We start from the raw sequence: 18,057 nt of genomic DNA, 5'->3' as shown, positions 1-18,057 counted from the left end.
AAATTGCAGATATCACAGAGAAAACTTCAGTCCAAATTAGTTAAAACATCCCTTAGCTGGCATGATTGAGTTATCCCTCCCCCTTTTTTTTTTTTTTTAATATAGCTTGATTGGAGATCTAGCTTTCATTGAAGTCTTTGGGAGTTTTTCCATTGATTTCAATAGGAGCAGGAACAGATCTTTTATATACAAAAGAATACCTGTTTGACTGCAGTGCATGAAGTGTTTTTTTGGCACATTGGATACAAATGTTGATTTTTCTCCATAAGCAAAATAAATATTTCACAGCTCTTATTTGAGAGAAAATATCTATGTCTGTCAGCAGCCCACGGTACTTGGATAGCAGCACAAAGCACAATGAAGGGGAAAACTGCAATAAGGGAATATATTTGAGTTTCAAGCTGCCACAGGACTACTATAAACAGTGATAAGAGTTCATTTTAAAGTTATGGTTGATACCTTGGCAATATCCCTTTTTTTTTCTTATTTTGAAGAATTTAATTATTGAAAGAGAAAAATCACTTTTAAAAATTCATTTTGTAAGATCCTAATTTCATACCTGAGTGGGAATTGAGAATTATGCATAAACCTTGGGATTTACACATTACATTCATGGAAGGCTGAAAAGTTGAACTCCTCTGGCAGGAAAGTACCATATCCTAAAGATACCAAGAGTATTATTTCTGGATAGATTGTTGTACTAGTTGGAAGTTCCAGGCTGCGAGCAAGCCATGATCTTTTATTTTGTGGTGGGCTGGGGAGGAATGAAATATTCTGTTTGTGGTTAAAAACTTCACAGATTTTCCAAATGGAAATAAACATGCAAGTAGGTTAAATATTGGGGACACTAACCTTTGACATTGTTTTCTTAAAGAGAGGGTTGTAGGATTGGAAGGGGATGTGGCCCTGTATGACTGGAAGGTAGAAGGGTTCTAGGCCTGTAGGTTTGTGGGTAGGAGTCAGAAAGGGAGCTGACTCAGGATTGGCCTTTGAAGATTTTCCTAATTTCCTTTCTCAGATGTGTTGACAATTTTTTCATTTGTCTGAGGTCTGCTATTTAACGGTGACACATTCTTTTCCAATAGACTGGATATTGCAATCTTCTAGCTGTTAAAATGCAAAACTGCTATCACAGTATTTCATATGCAAAAGCTAGTAATTGCAGTGCAACTGAAATAAAAGTAAAAAACCCCCAAGCCCCAGTAAACAAGGTTTTTCTCTGTAAAATTCTTATTTTCATTGTTTGGTTTCATTGTTTGATGTTCTCTTTGGGATTTTTTTTTTTTAGGTCACTTCAGGTCCTTCTTCTAGGCCCCGCTCTACAGAAGGCCAACTATTCCCTAGGCATGCAAGTGCTAAAACTTTATCTCCCCGAACATCTGACAGCAGCATCTCGCCTGCAGCTGATTTTGACACTCCGCCTGAATTCTCCACTTGCTTAGATAATTCTGCTGCTAAACACAAGCTTTTAATAAAACCACGGAACCAGAGATCTAGTAAAATGAGAAGACTTCCTTCGGTAATAGTAAAAATAAACAGAGAACTCAGCACTGACTTTAAACTACACATTCTTACTTGACTTGCCATTCTTATTTCTGCCTTTATAAGCATTTATTAAGTAGTGCCAGAGCTGTGAGTGGATATTTCATTGCTTTCTAATCACTAATGTTTAATAAGCATTCTGTATGCATCTGGAATAGAACCTCCAAGAGCCATGTATAAGCTGCACGCTGCGAGAGGGGATTACTTGTTAATTCTCTTGATACAAGGATTTATGGCTACATTTCATTTCTTTTTAAAGTTACCATGAGGTGTTATTTCAGTGTTTAACAGTGATGATAAAGTTAAGGCTTTACCAGCATTTGTTACTCATTTTTTAAAAACCAGAGCATAATTTGATTGTAACACACTTTTCTGGATGGAAATTTGGTCTGTCAAATCTGACCCTTAGAAAGAATTTTGTTATTGGGCTTTAAAAGAATCCCCAAGGCAACTGGGACATTTTTAACTTTCTAAAGTCACATAAATAAGAGATCACATGGCCAAGACTTGGAGCCAAGTTCTGGTTCCTGGGAACATCGTGCATTCTAATCCCCCTTACACAACTATCCAATCACTTTATCCTTATGTGGCTTCACCAGCAAAGGTGGAAAATTGAGCAAAAAATATGCCCTCCCAAAAAACCATTTTTGTATCTCAGTGAAGTTTTTCTGAGTAAAAAAGACAGTCATTTTAGAACACATTTTTCAGACTGTCAAATCTTGATTTATTTGTTTTAATTGAAATTGTACCTGCTCTTAATTTTTGACATTAGTGTGTCAGGATATTTTGAACCTCTTATTAAAAAAAGGAAATTGTCTTGTTTAAAGACATAAATATCATTTTCCCCCAACTGTGATGTCAAGAGGATTTGTTATTTTTTCGAAACCAGTGAGCAACTTTTGTGCTTGGGAAAGCAGTCTTGAGCTATGCATCGTGACAATGCAGGCTGTATCAGAGAAGCATGAAAAGCAGCAGTGGAAAAGGCTATCTAATCCATTCCTTTCTGCCAGTGCAGGAGTGTTGCCAAAGTATATTCACTATTGCTTTGTACAGTCCTGTCTTAAATAACCAAAGTGATAGAGCCTCCATGATTTCCCTTGGAAAGCTTTTGCACTGTTTAATAGATCTTTCCACTAATTTTTTCCTCATACAATTTTGCCTGAGTACTTCTGTCCTGATCTACATCCTATTTTTATATTCCTGGACTTTTATTTGGCATAGACTACATTTTGTACTGAATTAGCATGGTAACTTTGTTGTTTGCAAAACTGGGAATAGGATGAGACATAAGTCACTTTAGAATGCAAGCTTTGTACTCCTCATATTAGTACCTAAAATATGGATTTACACAATAGACTACAGTCGTTCAGTAAGATAACAGTGGCACTCTATGAAAATGCATATTCCACAGGTTAATAAAATGCTTTGAAATAATCCTGTATATTCAGCCAGTTCTAAGTACATATTTACAAAAGCTTATCTCATGTCTGATCAAAAGACCTCCCAAATAAACAGATGCTTTATAAGATGTCATGAAATATATTTAACTCTTGAAAGAAAACAGAAGCTACAAAAGATTGGAAGGGTGTGTCACAATTTGACTAAAGACAAGAAGACCATCTGCTGTACATTATCATATTTAATACTTTTATTAGTCTCTTTGCATAGACTTCCTGTTCCAAGGCCAGGCCTTACAAAGAAGGGTTTGTGTGATGTGTAATAGCATGATGGGGCTGCTCTTTGCCACTGGAGCACCACAATGTAGCCAAATTGCACTGGTGAATCCAGCCCCCAAAACTTGTCTTCAGAGTCCTGCAGCTCCAGCTTTGCTGGATATTGGCTACAGATACAAAGGCATCAAAGAGGTTAATTATGTAGGGGCAGGAAATGACGTCTTAATTTGATTTCTTGATAGTTTGGTTAGAAAATGTTTACACATGTATGTAATACAGCTTGCCAAGCATAATACGATGAAATCAGCATATAGTACTTGAATATAAACTAATTAGCTATGTGAGTTCAGTACAAGGACTGTCTTCCTCTCTGTTTGGAAAGCAGTTGCCAGACTGTGGGCTCTGCCACAATCTAAACAATAAATGAAATTGTGTGAAGTTATAAAGAAATAATAAAATCTTAATAATTGTTTGCTCTTTGTAGCGGACCCACTCAGAGTCTCTGAATGACTTGAGCTGCACCCCAGAAGAAGAGGAGCACAATGGGAGGGAGATGCTGACAGACTTGACATGTGAAGTCTTCACCACCAGCCATCAGAAATTGACACACAGCACAGCTGTGACAAGTGACGTGGCCTCCTGGCAGAGACCTGAAATGCCTAAAGACTTTCCCCATGGCTCGAGACACAGGGACGAAAGGCCTCCCACATGGCAGTTCACTTCTGAGTCTGCCATTGTACAGGAAGCCTTGTTACATGAGAATAATCCTGACGGCTGCCAAACTACACTGGAATTAACACATTCTGCGTCAGATTATCCTTATTCTTTAGAGCCTAAAGAAAACATAATCAGCCTGTATCCCCCTCTGGACAGAGAAGCACAAAGGGAAAAAGAGCCCCCAGGAACACCGAGTGTGTCCACCAGGAACGTGTGTGATGTGTCAGTTAATACTTTAAATCAAGAAAATAAACAGTTTCTTAATGGGTCTTCAGTGAACAACCTGCTATCTGAAGAGTATACTTCAACCAATACTGGCAGTTTGGGAGGGACAGAAAAAAATATACAGAAGGATGGTCAGATACCCATGGAAACTTCCTGTAATAAGGAAACAAAGGAGTCTGCTGCATTGCCAGCTTCCAGCAAGCAGTTACCTGAAGGGTCTTTTCAGTTCACGGACTCACCCTGTGTTTCCTCTGATATCCCACAGCCTGCTTTGTCATCGCAGCTGAGGTCATCTGATTCCTGGTCTCTGGAGCAAACTATGCCCACTCAAGAACTAGCTGCATCTGACAAGGAAAACAAACAGTCCCTGGGACAGAGGGAGGCAATTTGGGGGAAAAAAACAGAGAAAGTTGCCAATGAACTCAGCACCTTGAGAAAATTTTCAGTGTCATCAGCACGGGAGAGACCAAGGGCTGGCAGCCTCCACCTGAAAGAAAACTCAGAATGTGAAAGTCCATTAAATGCCAAATTACCCCTGTCAAAAACCGAAGTCACCTCAAGAAATGAGAAGTTGAAAGAGGATGTGCAGGTGGGCTCGGATCTACAGGAGGAAAAAAATAGCATTAAAAAGCAGATGTCACTGGCAAATTTTGACTCTGAGGTCACGGGCAAAGCAGCAGTCAAAATGGTGGCTGGCTGTGTTTCTCAGGCTATTGATGCAATTCCAGTGGTATCCCAGTGCCAACCAGGCAGTGAAGATAAAAGTCCTTTTCAAGTAAAACTTAGATCCACGTCACTGTCCTTGAAATACAGAGACAGCTCTTCACCAGAATCAAAGGGGTTTCAAAGATACAGTGCAGAGATTAATTTAGAAAAAGAGGGATTGGCATCACTTCTAAAAGGTGAAAAGGCACAGATCAAAAAAACAGCTGATGTAAATATCAATGGCTCTGTGAATGACAACATAAAATCTAAAACAAAGTCCTCTGAACAGCTTAGCTCAAAACCTCCATTGCCTAGAAAGCCTGTTTTTCAGAATGTAACTAATGCAAATGGTAATGTGGAAAAGCAGGAAGTCATGAAATCTCCTGATTCCAGAAGTAAAGACAGAGACTTGGAGAAAAAATCATGTCCTTCAAAAGTGCCTGGTAAGACTTCTGATACTTTATATAGTTGTCTAAGCTCATTTGAATTCAGAGAGGATTTTTTTATGGTCTTCAAAAGGTATACTTCTCTTTGAAACAATGAAGATGACTTTTAGCAGTAACACATTCCTTCCATTTGTTCCTTTGTACAGTTTACTGAAGCATTGTATACATGCAGATGCAGTTTAATAGAAATGAAATGTTGCAACAAAAAATGAGAAACGAAACCTCTACTACTTCTCAGAGGGAAACAGGGAATGATATCAGCAAAGTAATGTTTCAAAATCATTTGAGCTGATCATATCTTTTTGATTTAATGGAAGCCACGCGAGATATTCTGCAAGTTCAGTCTGGAGCAGCGTCTCAGCTGTGCTAATGAAAAGTTACACAGTGAAGTGGTATTTCTTTTCTAGTTCCAAACATCCAGGTCCTCAACTGTATTTTCGGAGCCTAACTCCAGTGAAATACCTTTTGAGAATCTGACCATTAGACCCTGATCCTGCAACTGGGTTGCCACAAGCCCAGGAGTCCATGCACACAGAGGCAACTGCAGGAATGGAGCCTTAATAAGAAATAGCAAAGCTTTTTGTAATGGCCAGGGTACTGGAAGTGTAGGGTTGCCAACCCGCCAGCATTGGTCTGGAGTCTCCAGGAATTAAAGATTCATCTTCAATTAAAGATTATGTCATGATTAAATCTCCAGGAATATGTCCAACCAAAATTGGCAACCCCATGGAAGAGCCATGCTCTGATCCACAAACCTATTTAAAAGAAAGTCCAAGGGGGTTAGGACACTGTGCAATATGTGAGAATTTTTCAAAATCATCTCTTATACCAGGGCAAGATGAACATATGACCATGAATACCCTACTGGCCACAGTCTGGTTTCTCATTGAGATTTCTCTGGTAAGGTAACAGGAAGTCTAATGGAATTGTTTCACGTTTTGAATCTGTGTTTTTTAAAGTTTAGCAATATTTTTGATATTGACTCTAAAAAAGTAACTAGAGATTTTCACTACCAGATTTGTTGAAGTGCAGAGATAGGTCCAAGTCTATATTTGAATGTGAACTTCCCCAGTTCAGTGCTATTTGGACTTTGTGGTGGTGTTTGGCCAAGTATAGAAAGACCTGAGACCCAAATCACCTACTGGCCAAAGTTTAGGTGTATGTGACCAGATCAGATGTAATACTGTGGTCCATATCTACTAAAGAGCTGATTTCTCCTAGGTTTAGAACAGGGGTGGGCAAACTTTTTGGCCTGAGGGATGCATCAAGTTTCAGAAATAGTATGGAGGGCTGGTTACGGGAGACTGTGCCTCCTCAAACAGTCAGTCATGGCCCGGCCCCCGCCCCTCCTGCTTCTTGCCACCTGACAGCCCCGTCCCGGGACTCCTGCCCCATCCAACCCCCCCGGTTCCCTGATGGCCCCCCGGGACCCCTGCCCCATCCATACACTCCTGTTCCCTGTCCCCGACCCGCCCCCAGAACCCCCACCCCTGACTACCCCCTGCTGCCCCATCCAACCCCTCCTCTCATTCCTGACTGCCCCTCCCCAGGACCCCTGCCCCATCCAACAACCTCTTCTCCTTGACCGTCCCCAGAACCCCTGCCACTGACTGCCCCTTCTGCCCCATCCAACCCCCCCTCCTTCCTGACTGCCCGCTGGGACCGCTGCACCCATTCAAACCCCCTCATTCCCCTCCCCCAACCACCCTGACCCCTATCCACATCCCCACCCCCTGACCACCACCTTGAACTCCCCTGCCCTCTATCCAACCCCACCTGCTCCCTGCCCCCTTACTGCACTGCCTGGAGCACCAGTGGCTGGCAGCGCTACAGCCACATCGCCCGGCTGGAGCCAGGCACACCACCGCACACAGGGTTTTTGCAGCCCCAAGCAGCAAAAAGTAGAAAAGAAAAAAAAAGCCGCAATCACAATCTGCAGCTCTATTGCTGCTGCTTCCGTCTTCGGTGGCAATTTGGTGGCTGGTCCTTCGCTCTGAGAGGGAGTGAGGGACCTGCTGCCGAATTGCCGCCAAAGACCCAGACGTGTCACCCCTCACCGTTGGCCGCCCCGAGCAGCTGCTTGCTGGGCTGGTGCCTGGAGGCAGCCCTGTCCGCACAGTACAGAGCACTGGGTCAGGCTGCAGCTCTGCAGATGCGCTGCCCAGACACCCAGAGCATTGCGCTGGTGGTGGGGTGAAGCTTCGGGGGAAGGGGAACAGTGGGGGAGGAGTGGGGGCTAGCCTCCCAGGCCAGGAGCTCGGGGGCCGAGCAGGAGGGTCCCGTGGGCCAGATGTGGCCCACGGGCCGTAGTTTGCCCACCTCTGGTTTAGAATGAATAAGGATTCTGTATTAAACAAAACAAACAAAACCCCCACAACCAACAGTCATTTTTAACATTCTTTTGTAAGCATATTTTAGAATACATAAAAAATTGTTGCCTGACATGACATATAGCCACATTCAATCTGGTTCTATTTAACACTCCTCTTTTTATCGGAAACCCAGGGTTTGCTAGTGACAGTTTTGTAACATTTCATTGCCATTGCAGTAAAATGATAAAGAATCTTACTGGAAAACTTGCAGAAAACTTTACTGGCTGCTCTTTAGTTATAGGGACATTGACACTTTGAAAATCACACCTCTTTCTGAAAATGTTATGCTTACTGTAGGTGTTTGCAACTAAAAGGACTGTAAATGAAAGAAGTTAAAGGGAAAAAATTGTTTGAATTGGTTCAGATCTTCCGCTGTTGTAAATCAGTGTAGTTCTGTTGACTTCCAGGGAGCTGTGCTGATTTATACCAGCTGAGAATCTGGCCCAGTGTGTTTACTTTGTGTATTTGACAGCCCTTTGTGTACAGCCCAGTTGCACGGCTTTGTTGAATGGCCTTTGTACTTCCTATGGCATGTGCTATTCTACTGACCCCATTCTCAGGCAGCACTGGGGATGTAGGGGGAGCTCAAGTGCTCGCTCTTCCCCAGTAACTCAGGGTATGTCTACATCTACAATTTTGCAGCGCTGGTTGTTACAGCTGTATTAGTACAGCTGTATAGGGCCAGCGCTGCAGAGTGGCCACACTTACAGCAACCAGCGCTGCAAGTGGTGTTAGATGTGGCCACACTGCAGCGCTGTTGGGCGGCTTCAAGGGGGGTTCGGGGAACGCGAGAGCAAACCGGGGAAGGAGACCTGCTTCCCCGCGGTTTGCTCTCGCATTCCCCGAACCCCCGAGCAAGCAGGTCTCCTTCCCCGCGGTTTGCTCTCGCGTTCCCCGAACCCCCCTGCAAACCGCGGGGAAGGAGACCTGCTTGCTCGGGGGTTCGGGGAACGCGAGAGCAAACCGGGGAAGGAGACCTGCTTCCCCGCGGTTTGCTCTCGCGTTCCCCGAACCACCCTGCAAACCGCGGGGAAGGAGACCTGCTTGCTCGGGGGTTCGGGGAACGCGAGAGCAAACCGGGGAAGGAGACCTGCTTGCACGGGGGTTCGGGGAACGCGAGAGCAAACCGGGGAAGGAGACCTGCTTGCACGGGGGTTCGGGGAACGCGAGAGCAAACCGGGGAAGGAGACCTGCTTGCACGGGGGTTCGGGGAACGCGAGAGCAAACCGGGGAAGGAGACCTGCTTCCCCGCGGTTTGCTTTCGCGTTCCCCGAACCCCCCTGCAAACCGCGGGGAAGGAGACCCGCTTGGGGGGGGGTTCGGAGAACACCGGAGCAAACCGCGGGGAAGGAGACCTGCTTGATTACCAGAGAGGCTTCCTCAGGTATGCTGGGATACCTGCTTATTCCACGGAGGTCAAGAAAAGCGCTGGTAAGTGTCTACACTTGATTACCAGCGCTGGATCACCAGCGCTGGATCCTCTACACCCGAGACAAAACGGGAGTACGGCCAGCGCTGCAAACAGGGAGTTGCAGCGCTGGTGATGCCCTGCAGATGTGTACACCTCCTAAGTTGCAGCGCTGTAACCCCCTCACCAGCGCTGCAACTTTGTGATGTAGACAAGCCCTCAGTAACAGAGCTGCTGCTGTTTCTCCATTTGGAGCCAGGACAGTGTCTCCTTTTCCCAGGACCCCTGCACTGAGCCAGGAAGCAAGAGCAGCTGGGAGGATTGCCATGCTGGTCCCCATCTTCCCTCTCCAGACTCCTGCACGGAGCTGGGGAGAGATGAAAGCTAAGGGGTGGGGGAGGGTGTACCTACTATATTCCTCACTGCCCAGACCCCGGTAGTATGCTAGGAAGCAATGGGAACCTGATGGGGAAGCTGGAGCTGGGGAGGTTCCCTGGAACTGTTCTGCAGTTCCTGAAGTTGAGAGACCTTACCTCATTGCTGCTTAGGATGGTGGCAAGCAAGCTTGAGTGCATGGTTAGGGGTGGGGGTGGGGACAGACACATTTAGCAATGCTGCTCTCCGATCTGTCCTCTCTCCCCTGCTGAGAAGGCCTTTATGGACATTAACATGGAAACAGAAAACCCCTTATCGAATATTTTTACTGGCTTTTTTTTAAAAAAGTCACATCGTTGAAAAACATCTGTCACAGCACCAGTGAAAAAATCAGCCAGTACAAAAAAATTCAGATTAACCACGTTAATTTAACAGGAAAAGAGCTGTTGTTGGACCTGCTGGATAGTGATTCCAAAAGTAACATTCTGCAGGTGCAAACAAGCCTTTCAGGGTATGGATGACTCAGACCTCTGGAAGACGCGTCCTTCTTTTTAACAGGGATATTGAACGAGATTTACTAATTGTCTAGCATGCTCAGCACATTATTTATTTAGGGTCTCTCATAAACTCTTTTGAAAGGCTTTATCATTGCTTGCTCACTGTAAACAGGACTAGAATAGCTGGCCTAGGGTTACAAACGTATTTAGTGTAAGATGTGAAATACTGATACAAGAACCCTGGACCATTTCATAACTGTATGAAACCTACTAAGCGTATAAAAGAAGCCATCATGCTATTTTCTCTGTATTCACTGAATAGCTGTAGGAGAAGGGAATATTGATTCTGTCATTTTAGCATGAGCTAACTAGGGACATTATCAGTTTAAATATGGAACAGACTGCTCTATATTGACCTGAGGTCCATAGTGTCTCATTGTGGACCTTTCTGCTTAGAAATCGGATCATGGCATTGTTTGTCCTGGTATTGCTTATCATGTGACACTGGGTGGGCAACACTTGCTTGTGGATATGTCTTCTTCAGTACCATATGCAGGCTGTGCCCAGCTCACTAAATACCCAGAGCTGGCTGGGTTTGGAAGGGACATTATGCAGCACCCACTGAAGGGGTGTAGCAGCAGGGGTGCTCCCCCAGTGCCCTGAGAAGCTTCTGGGCAGTGCATTACTGCACCAACCACGATGCTGTTCACAGCTTATAAGGTATGGCTGAGCTCTAGCCCCCATGGTAACAAATGAGAACAAATTAATTGGTGAAGCAGTGTACTGACCAGTGCTGCTAATTGATGACATAGTCTTCAATTATTTTATACTGTAAAAAAGGCCTGCCCTCTACTCTCACTAACGTAGGAGCACATGCAAATTCATCATTCTCCTTAGCCACTGGCAGAGACAATTCAAAGAGCTGCTATCAACCCCCTCCAGAACATAGCTCTTGAAAGGAATGTGTGGCTAGATGGACACAATCTATTCCCAGATATGCAGGGCCATCAGCTTTGCTGTTTCCCACTTGACATTGCATTGCATCCAAACCTCTGCTAGTGCTGGCAACTAGCCAGTTCCATCCTTTAAGTTCATTTGACCTTTCAAAAAGCCATGGCTGCTGATGAGACGCTGCTGGGCTGGAAAAGAGTGCTGATCTAATTATGCTGAATCATTATGATGACTCGCAGTTCATGTACAGCAGTTTTGAGACAGTAAGATTGCTATGTTCAGTGTTTGCAACACCAACTTGGTCCCTTCCATTCAATTTAATCTCTAGATTTTTCCAGTTACCTGGAGAACTGGTATTAAAGTGTTTAAGGTTGGTGGCATGCTGACTCCACACCCAAACATAACCAGCAGTCAAGGCTACTAGAAAAGTCTGGAGATAGTTGGAGATGACTTGTTGGCTGCGTGACTTTAAATTGAACAGAAAACATTTTAAAATAGTGAGATTGCTATTGTCTTGGCTGGCCCTGGGGACTTCCAGAGAGTTAAAAGTGTGAGTCTTTACAGCTTGAGCTAAAGAGCCAAGCTCCGTAGCGTGGGGCTGTAACAGATTCACATCCTTTGTGGATCAGGTACAGAGTGGGACAAGTGACGCACACTAACCCATGGGTTACAATAGCAAAAACTGTAATTAGCCCTTGTGTGAATGCACATGTGAGGATGGCACAAGCAGACTTCTGCTGCCCATTGTGCTCCCTGTCTCAGAAGTAGAAACAATGGGAGTCCCTGTGTTTAGGCACTGCACCCTCAGTGCACCCACAGAGGCACTATGCACTCCAAAAGAGGCGGGCAGAGGAAGAGAGAGGGCTATCTTCTTCTCATGCATACTGGCCAACAGGGCTGGGCAGGTGTACAGGGTTGGGAGCAGGCTGTATCATCCACAGACAGCATTTCTCTCTCCTTCCCAGAGCTGCCGTTCAGCTCTGCACTCCCAGCGCCTGAATGCCTGTCAGGCCTTAACATAATGTACATGTTGACTTAAAAATTACCAATACATTTTGAAAATACATAGCTGAAAATCCAGCACACGTCTTCACTTACCTTCCAAGACCTGAGTTCAAGGTTCTGATTTCCTCTGCCAGAGTCAAATCAGAGTTGAGAATCCATGTTCTCTACTGTGGTGACATCAGTAATTGCAAAGGGAACACAAAATCCTGAGTTGATTTTGGCAGCCAGGGCAAAGAGATTTTGAAATATTTGGGTTTCAAATCTATTGGCTTGTCGTTTTTAAGTCAGGATGTGTTTTCCATTAGACTCTCATTTAGGATCTCCAGCTATTTTTAACATCTTAACACCTTTTCTATCACCCGCCAAGCACACTTAAAAGTAGTAGTTTATTTTTTCTCTATCTCACATGAATTGAATCAAATGTAAATAATTTTTTTGTTTATATGTTCATTTTAAAGGAAGCTAGATCCAAAAATTGCTTGTGTTTGTTGTGACATTTCTTTTCTTTGCAGTAGAAAATAATCTCTCGGGTGCTTCATTGGCTGGTTCTTGCTCACATGCTCAGTCTAACTGATCACCATATGTGGAGTTGGGAAGGAATTTTCTCCCACATCAGCATGCATGGCAATTACCTTAGTTTTTTTTTTTTCATCTTCATCTGCAGTATGTGGGCGCAAGTCACTTGCGAGGATTATCTGGTTATATCTCACAATAATTTTCTTGCCGACATGGCCTTTGACACTGGTGCATCTCAGTCCCTCCTGTTCTCTCCTGTGCACATAATAGTCTAGACTCCTGTGGACTGTAATACTTTGGTCTAACTTTGGATGTAGGGTTTACTGTGCAGTACAGATGGTGTCAGTGGCCTGAGATGTACATGGGATCCGAATGGATGATTTGGTGGTCCCTTCTGGCCTTACACTCTATGACTCTATTTCTATGGAGATGAATTGACTGACGCAGGTAGCAATAAAAATAAACATCCTCCAAACAGCTAAAATGTTGAAACACCTTATAACAGATCAGAAAGTCCCTATTTATGGAAAAATAGCAATAATTCATACATAGCCTGTTCCTTGTTCCACTTAAGTCAATGAGAGTTTTTCAGAATTGAGCTCATGGTGCTGATCCAGGGAGCTCATGGTGCTGATGCCTACAAGGAAGTCATGTAATCTCCAGAAATAAGAGTAAAGATGGTGTAAAACATTCAGATGATATGGAAGTCCAGTCTTCAGAACGCTTGCTACTCCTGGGGGCATTCTGCGCTGAAAAATGAAAAATTCTGCAAATTTTATTTGTAAAATAACACTACATAATCATGCCAGTTTCAATTATTTTGGTAATTTATTTCAAAATTCCTGTCAGCAAGTATGTCTGTAACAATACAGACACACGCACAAATTCCCCTAGGAGTACAGAGTTAAAGAAACCCCTATGGGAAAACAGTTCCTGTTTCTTTGCACCCTTCCTCCCCACCCCCTGAGCCCATCCTGGGAGCCAGACACCCACAACCCTTCCCCCACAGAGCCCAGCCACAGTGCACCCTGCAGCCAATATACCCAAACCTCCTTACCCCGCAAAGCCCAACTGTGGGCCCTCCCTTGCCCAGATACCCACACTCTCTCACCCCAAGACACTCACCGCTGTCCCCCCAGAGCCAGGGATCCAGAGGGAGAAACAGCCTGATGCATGGTCCCAGGTTTGTATGGAGTTTCCTGCGCCCGCCATCTCCTTCCCTTAGAGCATGCTGGGAACTGCAGCTGCCAGAAACCCTCTAGCTCCCTCCCCCTCCCCCCAGCAGCATCTTCTATCTGCAAGCTGGGCTCTGCCAGCAGCACTGCAGCCCATTTCTGTAGGAGAAAGGAAATTCTGCATGCACAACGTTAATTTCTGCAAAATTCTGGATTGCACAGTGGTGCAGAATTCCCCCAGGAGTAAAGGCTTGCAAATGTGTTACCTCAAATATGTGATTTGTTTTAAATGTGCTGTTTTCTTCTTTGGCACTGGAGTGTTCAATGTCTCGGTTGCCATCCTCAAGCCCGAACTAGCTTCATTTCAGTGATTTTTTTAAATTTTATCTATAGGAGATCCAGTACTGCAGGCACATCGCACAAACAACTCCCATTAATGGAGTTCTACACACACAAGCCTTGTTAGTGGCCTGTGACTTCACACAAGCTTGCAAAAACACTTACGCATGTACATTGCTTTACACATGTGAGTATTAACCCACCAAGTCTTTAAAATCTAAACTCACATGAGGGAAGTTATGCACATGCCTCAATATTTGCAAGGTCTAGGCCATCATTTGTGAAGTGATGAGGGATCCTTCAGAATGGCTGGCATGATATAAACATACAATGTATTCGCTCTTGTCTTTTAGGATAAATGACTGTGCACAAACCTTAAAAACAACCCATCGCTGTAGGAGAACATTGTTTGTGTGCCTTTTGGATCCACTGAAAAGTTATAAAAATAAAAGTAATTGACTTTTGTATTGAGAAATTTTAGTAGGAGTGACATTGTGGAAAGGAATTCAAGGAAGGAGAGCAAAATAATGTATTGTCCAGAAAATCCAGGCTTTGAAATTACAAGAAAAATACTTCTCTCTGTCTTTCTGCATAAAAAAGACAATTTTTTTAATATCTAACCAGGATTGTATTAAAGCAATATATGTAAGAAGCTTACTTCTCTTCAAAAGAAGTTGTCTTTCAAGTTGTCTCAGACAATTTTTTTGGTAGGGCTGTTTTCCAAGAAAGCAGTAGACTTTTTTATGTAAAGGTAGCAGTTTTCTCTGTAATAAACTCTCTTGGCGATCTATTGTGGAGCCAACCAAAACTTACTGGTCATGTTGCACAGCAGCTTAGAGAAGAAAAAGATGTCAGAGCTGCTTAGCAAAACCTTTCAGAGATGCTTAGTCTGATAGGAAAGCATAGGGTGTGTATACAGAGAGAAACATATAGTATGTTAAAAAACGAAAGAAAATATGTAGTCTGAGATATCCTAAATGTCATATACATTATAAAGCCTTTCTTAAAATAACTTGCTTATTTATGAATGAACAAAGATAAAGTAACGTGGAATTAAATATGCATCCACAAACAGTATGTTATAAAACAATGACACAGTATGGTATATGTGGTTTCCCCTCTTCCTCCCCCCCCCAAAAAAAATTTGCATTAGTTCTGAAAATATTTGCTTTTAAAAATATGCTTGGAATGCATGACTTTGCTTGAATATTAAGACTTTCAAAAAGGCCTCAAATTTAGTCTGACTTTGCACCTGCACTTTGTTGTGGTGATGAATAACTAGAGACATATTTCACAGCCCGTAGATATGTGAGCACCTCATTTTCAGATCCTTAGACATCTTAGTGCTATAAAATACATCTGTAATTTTTTTTGTGCCTGCAAATATTTGTGGACACAAAAATGTGGGAGTAATATCTGAAGCTACCTCTGAAAAATTAAGCCTTACAGCTTCTGTTACTTTAACTTTTAGTGTTAGAGAAAATAATTTTCAAATATATGGCAAGTGATACAGGACTGCACATAGATAACAGTGGCCAATGATTATTTAATCATTTTCCTTTTCCACCTCTTACGTATGTGCAAAATCACACAAGCTCACCTAGTAAGTATGTCAACAAAAGTTCCTTTAGTATCTACAAGTTAAATCTTATTGTTCAAACAACTAGAGATAAATATATTAAAGAATAACCTTCACACAAGGGTATGCAGTCTGATTCTGCAGTCTTTATGCATTGCCAGATCAGGCCCATGATCTTGAAGGAAGAGAAATTCTGCTTAAGAAAAGTTTGAAAGCAGACTAAGACCTGCAATTTCGGCAGATAACATATCCCTTTCTAAATGTGCTCTTGTAAAGCACTAGCAGAACTAAGGGATTCTCACTTCAATATACATGCAGCTGGCGGTACTTTTCCATTTATTGACACATTTCCAAAATGAGGGCAAACTTCATTCAAGAGGAGAAAGGAAAACCCATTGTTCTTTCAAAACCCCTTATATCAAATTAGTTTTAAAGAAACAAATAAAAGATGCAGCCATGACCATGAACATATTCTGAATGACTGAATATGATTCTGAATCACTGCCCAGTACCCTTTATTATTTGACAAAGTTATTCAATAACTAATTATTTTTAAATATCTTAAATTATTTTTTTTCTACCCAGTGAAACAAAAAGCAAAAGAATAGGACTTAGCATCAATATAATGTTTTTAATCCATAGATCTCAAAGTGTAGTCCAAAGGTGGGTATCTTTAGCCCTATTTTACAGATGGGAAAACCAAGGCACAGGGAGGTTTTGATATGCCCAATGTCACACAACCCATTGAAGATCTAGGGAAAAAAACAAATCTTCTGACTTCCAATCCTGCATCCTGCCCACTGGACACCCTGTCTCTCTAAAAAGCAGAATGTACAAGTCTTGGAATTATTGGGTGTTCTTCCTGTGAGTAATAAGCAGAAACAACAATTGAATTGTGCTTAAGACTTGCTAACAAGTTTTACTGTGACTTGGCCTTAATTAAAAAAAAGAAATTACTAACAAGGACTCTTGGTTCCACCCTACCTCTGTTCCCCAATCCTTTGACTTGCCATATTGCAAGTCATAAAAGTACATGGACAGCCCAGTAACTGAAAGAGATAAGAAAGAAAAGTTATTCAAGGTGAATCAGAAGGCCAGTGAACTGAAGAAAAAGGTGAGCGAAATATTTATTTTGTGGATAGCCACTGCATGCCAGGGCTACTGGGCCTCCACTGCCCCTCAGAACTGCACGCTTTTAAAGGAGAGTCTCAAATACTCTTTAGACTGCTATGCTACCTTGTCCTTCCTTCCCCCAGTTTCCATTCTTGGTTGTATCCACCCATTGTCTTTTATCACTTCCATAGACTGTAAGCTGTCTGGGACAGAGACTCTTTTATTATGTGTGTAGCCTGTCTAGCCATCCCTCCCTCCAGTGGGGCCTCCATCCTTCACAGAAGCCTTTGGGAAACAGAAATAATAAATAATCAGATACACTTGTTATGCTGCCTGCAGTAGCTCTGCCAAACCTGTTTGTGGAAGAGGTAGTAAATCCTGCACTGGCTATGTCTCATTTCTGCGATGACAGTACTATTCTACCTCTCTCTTTCCTGCCAGACTTGGCTTCTGTCATAGCAAAGACTAAGGATACGTCTACACTACGGGATTATTCCGATTTTACATAAACCGGTTTTATAAAACAGATTGTATAAAGTCGAGTGCACGCGGCCACACTAAGCACATTAATTCGGCAGTGTGCGTCCATGGTCCAAGGCTAGCCTCGATTTCCAGAGCGTTGCACTGTGGGTAGCTATTCCGTAGCTATCCCATAGTTCCCGCAGTCTCCCCCGCCCCTTGGAATTCTGGGTTGAGATCCCAGTGCCTGATGGGGCAAAAATCATTGTCGCGGGTGGTTCTGGGTAAATGTCGTCACTCATTCCTTCCTCCGGGAAAGCAACGGCAGACAATCATTTCGCGCCCTTTTTCCCTGGATTGCCCTGGCAGACGCCATAGCACGGCAACCATGGAGCCCATTCATCTTTTTTTTTTTTTTTTTACAGTCACCGTATGTGTACTAGATGCCATGGACAGAGGCGATACTCCAGCGCTACACAGCAGCATTCATTTGCTTTTGCATGATAGCAGAGACGGTTACCAGTCGTTCTGTACCGTCTGCTGCCAGTGTAAATTGGCAATGAGATGACGGTTATCTGTCCTTCTGTGCTGTCTGCTGCTATCATGGGTGCCCCTGGCTGAGATCATCCGGGGTCACAAAGGCAAAACTGTGACTGACTCCCCGAGTCAATCCCTCCTTTATGGTTTCTAAAATTAGAGTCAGTCCTGCCTAGAATATGGGGCAAGTGTACTAGAGAACCAATGTATCAGAGAGCACAGCTGCTCCGTGTCAGATCCAGCAGAAATGATGAGTTACATGCCATTCACTGGGGGGTGCCTGTGCAACAACCCCATCCATTGCTTCCCTCCTCCCCCAACCTTCCTGGGCTACCGTGGCAGTGTCCCCCCCATTTGTGTCATGAAGTTATAAAGAATGCAGGAATAAGAAACAATGACTTGTTAGTGAGATAAAATGAGGGG

At 43.3% G+C, this 18,057-nt stretch overlaps 1 protein-coding gene across 5 annotated transcripts in view; it reads left to right on the top strand.

Moving 5' to 3' along the window:
- The window catches only part of CRACDL (CRACD like), a 103,869-nt gene that overhangs the window by 66,391 nt on the left and 19,421 nt on the right, over positions 1-18,057 (top strand). For all 5 annotated transcript variants that reach the window (XM_050931635.1, XM_050931664.1, XM_050931624.1 and 2 more), the window contains 2 exons: positions 1,289-1,519; positions 3,700-5,305. In XM_050931635.1, the coding sequence (XP_050787592.1) occupies positions 1,289-1,519; positions 3,700-5,305 (1,837 nt within the window). The remainder of the gene's footprint in view (positions 1-1,288; positions 1,520-3,699; positions 5,306-18,057) is intronic.

Source organism: Gopherus flavomarginatus, chromosome 1 (genome assembly GCF_025201925.1).
Source record: "Gopherus flavomarginatus isolate rGopFla2 chromosome 1, rGopFla2.mat.asm, whole genome shotgun sequence".
NCBI classification, from domain to species: domain Eukaryota; kingdom Metazoa; phylum Chordata; order Testudines; family Testudinidae; genus Gopherus; species Gopherus flavomarginatus.
The sequence above is the reverse complement of the archived record's forward strand: the minus strand, read 5'-3'. Positions and strand labels throughout refer to the sequence as shown.